General features: G+C 44.8%; 1 protein-coding gene across 1 annotated transcript; it reads left to right on the top strand.

Moving 5' to 3' along the window:
* Positions 1–948: 948 nt before the first annotated feature.
* LOC141981040 (olfactory receptor 51G2-like) lies at positions 949–1,914 on the top strand. Its single transcript, XM_074942853.1, has one exon. The coding sequence runs from the start codon at positions 949–951 to the stop codon at positions 1,912–1,914; it is 966 nt and encodes a 321-aa protein (XP_074798954.1).
* Positions 1,915–6,073: the final 4,159 nt, after the last annotated feature.

The following is a 6,073-nucleotide window of genomic DNA, read 5'->3' on the forward strand; positions in this document are numbered from 1 at the left end:
AAAGGAGGCATCTAGAATGAAGATAGGACACAGCTAACATTCACAGTCTTCAGAGGCTCCTTTTCTTTTCGTCCCCTCCCCCTCCAATAATAACATCATGTACAACAGCGAGGGCAGCCTTCTTTACAGCTAAAACACAGCAGAGCTGGATTGTGTTCCCTGTTCTACCACAGCCTCCTTGTGTGGCTTTGGACAAGTCCCTGTCAGTCATCACTGAGTAGTTTCTATGAACGCTTCTCAGCCCATGGACCATTCACAATACACATCATTGTTCTCCTCTCACAGGATTTTTAAATAGCTAAACCATTTACTTTTTTATCATGGACAAAAGCTAAAAAGTTGAAATCTGGATCCAGACTGAAATCTTGTTCCAGAACGTACGAGTGTTCTGATCCAATGTTTTGGTTCAGGTCCACTCTCCTTTTCTTATGTTCCCTTTAATAATGAGTTCACACAAGTCTTCGTATTCCAAGCTCCATCTAGGGGAGAGGGTGTGGTCTAGTCTAGTGAAGGGGCAGTCAGCTGAGAGCCTGGAGACCTGAGTTCTGTCACTGATCTCCTGAGTGACCTTGAACAAGTTGCTTACCTGTTTTGTGCTTCAGTTTCCCCCTCAGTTAAATGATGATCTACATCCTCCTTCTCATGAGTGTCAAAGGGCTTTGAATTAGACCCACTGATTCTTGTGCTCTTTTGTAAATCACTTTGAGATTTATAAATGCAAAGCTCTATATAAGAACAGGATATTGTTCGTAATGGGATTTTATAACTGATGTGGGGATGTGTGAGTACCACCAGGGTTTTTAATCATGGTACTGACTCCAACCTGTCTGAAGAGCGGGGGCAGAATGGGCCAAATTTTCTGTCATAGTGTCACATATTTTTAATCATGTTGCTTTTAATTGTAGGGGATGTGGTTTAGGAAACTGACCTGAACCTCCTCAGTGCATCATGCCAACCTGCAATGAAACCAACATCAATCCTGCAAGATTCCTCCTGGCAGGCATCCCAGGGCTGGAAGCTCATGGCCCCTGGATCTCCATCCCTTTCTGTTCCATGTACCTCATTGCAATTTTAGGAAACAGTCTGATTCTGTTTGTGATCAAGACACAACAGAATCTCCATCAGCCCATGTACTTGTTCCTTTCTATGTTGTCTGTCACTGACCTTGGCTTGTCTGTTTCCACCTTGCCAACAATGCTCAGCGTCTTCCTGTTTAACACCAGAGAAATTGGCATTGATGTCTGTCTGACTGAACTTTTCTTTATTCACACTTTCTCCATCATGGAATCCTCTGTACTCGTAGCCATGGCATTTGACCGCTTTGTGGCAATACGCCACCCGCTGAGATACGCTTCAACTTTAACCAGTGCAAGGATAGGAAACATAGGGCTGGCGATAATAATCAAGGGTATTGGTCTGCATATCCCAGCTGTCATTCTTCTCAAGAGGTTGCCTTACAGCAAGATCCAACCTCTCTCTTATTCATATTGTTTGTATCCAGATGTGATGAAGATGGCCTGTGCAGACTCTACACCCAGCAGCTTCTATGGTTTGTTTGTTATCCTTTCTTCTCTGGGATTAGACTCAGTGCTCATTGTCTTGTCTTACATCGTGATCCTTCAGACTCTATTGAGTATCACATCCCGGCAAGAGCGTCTCAAGGCTCTGAACACCTGTGTCTCCCACATCTGCGTCAGCCTGCTTTTCTTCACCCCGCCGATCAGTTTGTCTATGATTCACAGGTTCAAGAAACAGGGTCTCCCTGAGAGTCAAATTCTTCTGTCTTATCTCCACCTTCTCTTCCCCCCGGTGCTCAATCCCATTGTATACAGCATAAAAACCAAAGAGATTCGTAAACGGATCATGAAGATCTTTCAAAACTATTCCACTAACAGACTCCAATGGGGACACTGATATGGTCTGTCTAATCTGTCTCTCTCGGAGCCAATATGGCCCGCAGTGTCCAAGTGCCTCTGTCACTAAAAGCAACCCTTAAGGACATATTAGAAAAGTATTGAAATCGTAAACAGGGCCGTTCCTCATAGATAGCTAACAAGGCCACGGTAAAAAAACTAGAGTTCTTGAAATATAGGCCTGTATTGTTAGAGAAGCGAAAGTAGATACTAATTGTATTTGTCTGGGTTTACCTATATCTTATTACAAGTTCAACAATGTGACCAAATTAGCTTGTAGATAATAAATTTCAGTTCCTGTAAGTCATGTTTCATGACCTATTCTGTTAATTCAGAGGTCAAAAGGGGATATTAACGTTAAGATGAAACTTCTGGTATAATAATATCTTTGTCTTTATTTCTCTTTGAAGTTTGTAGTAAACTACCTGTGAACCATTTCAATGGTTAATGGCCTTATGCTAATCAATGCTGCTAGTTATCAGTGTAGACATAGGAAATCGAGATTTATTTCAAAGCAAAAATGCACATTTCATATTCTTCATCCAAGGAAGGCCTGCTGTGATTATTTGTGGACAAGAGGCTAATCAGCTGAATTTCAGCTATAAAGGGCCTTTTGGGCCTGATCCTTACTATCTCAGAGCTGCTTAAGCTTTGTCAGGGGATGTTCAAGTAACAAGATGGAGGACTTGTGGATTAGCCCTGCAATTCTCATGGAAGAATCTGAAAAAAACTCTGTATATGGACTGCCTATTGGACTGTGACTTTTTCCATTAATTCCAGAAGGATTTCTACAAATCGGCAGCCTCACTATTTCTGCTTTGAAACTGACCTGTGAACTGGGTTCATATCTGTATGTATAACAATCTTTTACCACAATAACTCTCTTTCTTTTCCTTTTAAATAAATCTTAGATTTGTGAATAAGAATTGTCTGTAAGTGTGTATTTGACCTGATGTGTAATGTGTCCGATCTCTTGAGAGTAGTAGAACTAGATTGCTTAAAGAGAACTGTATTTTGGCTTCTTGGGAACCAGGAAGGTATTATAGAAGCTGTTTGGTTACTGTTTTGGTGAATCAATTATAAGAATAAGGCACCAGATTTGGGGATTCTCTGCCCTATTCCTTGCAGTTTGTCCTGACTGAGCATTCTCCGTATAGCCCCTCCAGCGACCATGGTCACAGCCTCCCAAAACGAAAACTTCTATTATTCTCCCCCCAAAATCCCAGTTAGCAAAACTGCAGTCCTGTACCCTTAAAGCTTCTCCTTCTTGAATAAAGTACCCTGTTTTCTCCAGGGAATTAGGGTGTTCAGTGGAATACGTATAAGGAAGAAGGAGTTTTAAGGGAGGAAGACTCCATGTATGCATTCCAAAACTACTTAGCAGGTTGACTTGTAAATTCTCTGAAAACTCATTCTGCACTCAGAGAGTAAGTCTTGTCGTGTTGGCTAAGGCTACACCATATTTCGTAGATACAGAAGTTGAATCCCTGCTCTAAGAGCAAAACTTGACTCAACTTTAACTGTGGCTTCACTATTGATGCCACCATAATAAAATATAATTTTTCAGCATTTTTACCTTGCTCTTCATAGTAAATAATTGTGATTAATATTTACTTATTTGTTGAAATCCTTCCTTAATATGCCCTTCATTAATGAAATCTGCATACCATGAAGCCTTCTGTTAATCTGTTCCGCACCATCTGCCATACTCATCTTCATAGATTCAAAGGCCCTCTATTGCTCCCTCTCTCCCTCTCCTGAAAGTGCTGATTAGTGCCCACGTCTTTTGCAGTTTGGGTGCCTGTGTCAGAACTAGACCTATCTCCAGGTTCTGGAGGCAGTGGGCCAGGTACCCATCCCTGTTCCAGCTCCTTTGTAAGAGAGGGGGCATTTTTGTTCCAAAGTCGATTTGGAAACCCTTCAACTTTTAAACAGAGAGGGCTCCATCTCAAGCACTTCTTCTGATCACAAGGAGAGTATCGCCTGGGGAGAGAAAGAAAGACAGATGATCTGTGGTACCCAGCACAGGGAGACGTCACTAGAGAAGAGGGCTTTGAAGGCTGGACTCAGAAGGTGGGATGTCAATCTCCTGGGAAGACAGATGCTGAGGAGAAAGGTCCTGCCACCTAGAGCCTGAGGGAGTGTGCCCACCAACAGAGCAGGTTCTTTACCTGCAGTATCACCACAGAGCAGCCAGGGTCTGGGCACTAGGCCGGGGACATGTGAGGAACAAATCGGGAACATTTCTTACATCCCAGAGATGGCTGTTGGTGCTGTTTCCCATGCCCACAAAGCGGGGTTCGTTGTTTCCTCAAACATTTCCCATTTTTTCCTTTTTTTTACAGCTGCTGTTTAATAAATTATATTTGCTTTGAACTTAATGTAGTGATCAGTGGGTTAGAGAAGGGTCTGGTGTGAAGAGAGTACCCAGGAATGGGGACACCCTAGCCCCTGTCCGAGGGAACACCCAAGCCCCCACGATGAGACTGGGGGTTCAGCCTCCCAGGAATCCTGGGCCCAGCTGTGTCACAATTACACGGACTCTGCCACAATGGAGAGTGGAAGGGGAGTCCTTGAGGTCAGGCAGGACTCTGGGTAAAGGGAGTGGAAGTGAGGATTCAGACTCTTTGGCTTGCTAATTCCACCAAGGTAGTGCAGAAGCCAGGAAAGTTCCCCACAATAACAGGACCATTCCCCCGCTTACACTGGGGAACTGGGACAAACTGATGGGTTGGATTTTAGTGACGTGTAAAGAGATGTGTACCTTGTGAAATCTTCATATAAATGGTGAAAGTTGAAAGGTGTAACTTTGGGGAGCACACTTTCTGCGTAAGGTGAATGTAACACCACTGCACGAGATGGCTTCCCAGAGACTCTAATGATTCTTATGAGGTTAGAGCAGTAAACCGGAAATTGTTTATTTGGCCATTTGAAAAAGATTTCATAAGAAATGAAAACTTGGTCAAGCAATTGACTACACAATTGATCAACAACCAGTATGAATCACTCCTTCCTCTCACATTCAGTGTTTACACACAATGAAGGCACCCACGGAAATCATTCTTCTGAGCAAAAATGCCATTGAATTTTCAAGCCTTCAGCATTAAAGAAATAAATGGAAAATTTTAGTTTTGTTTTTTTCATTGTGCTCCAAAGAAAGATTCTGGAAATGGTAAATGCTGTTTCAAAACTGCGACAATCCAAAGCCTCAGAACTAGACGAATCAGCAGCATTACTTCCCAAAGCCACTGAATGTGTAGCTACACTTCAAAATGAATTGAAAGAAGCCAAACATTCAGTAAGTAAATTGTCCGGAAAATGGGGCAGACAAATCAAGTCCGAAAAGAAGTGCTTGATAAAGGCAGAAAGGCAGGGGAGCAGCTCATTTTGTGTCAGACCAGGGAGCAGAGCAGACCTGCTACCAGCAGCTACAGGGGAGATGATCTGAGGAAAGGCAGAGTCTCCCCATGAACAACTGCCCAAAGGTCCCTCCCTGAGGGAAGGGAGGCGTTGCAGAGACAGCCTGAGAGGAAATCATTCATCTCTCATATGAAAGCTGGACTTGATTGATCCACTTTATTTGTTGTTTGGACTATCCCAGCAGGGGAGAGCCCTTGGTCTGAGCTGGCCCCGGTGGTTCGGCCAAAGCACGGAAAGAGGCAGTTGCTTCCCAAGGGAGTAGGAGAATGATCTTGCTAACGCAACCACCAGAAAGTGCCTTGGGGTGAGCAGACACCCTTCATGCTGCCATACCCCAGATGGAGACCTTGGGACACTCGCAGGGCGGTGGTAGGAAGTGGCCCAGGGAGGGCCACCTTACATCGGTGGTGGGTAGAATATACCAGTGAAGGCTAAACCTCCCCAGCCATGCAGCCCCTGACCCGCCACCTTTGAGAGTGTGGACACCTGGGCCATGGTGACCCCACCTGTGCTCTGCCCCAAGGACCCTTCTGCTTTTCTCCCCTGGCCCTGCCCATGCTCCACCTCTTCCTGTCCCTGCTCCACCCTCCACTGAGGCCCCTGCCACCTGCCGCTTCTCACTGAGTGCCTCCTCTTCTCCTCCAAGAGACCCTGCCACACACCGAGTCTCTCCCCTCCTCCAACCCTTGTGGCCCCGCACCCACCACTCACTGACTCTCCTCCTCCACGGACCCACGCTT

Source organism: Natator depressus, chromosome 1 (assembly GCF_965152275.1).
Source record: "Natator depressus isolate rNatDep1 chromosome 1, rNatDep2.hap1, whole genome shotgun sequence".
Classification (NCBI taxonomy): Eukaryota; Metazoa; Chordata; order Testudines; family Cheloniidae; genus Natator; species Natator depressus.

Excerpts from the sequence above, each read along its gene's own strand:
- LOC141981040 (XM_074942853.1), top strand. The coding sequence starts at position 949 with ATGCCAACCTGCAATGAAACCAACATCAATCCTGCAAGATTCCTCCTG.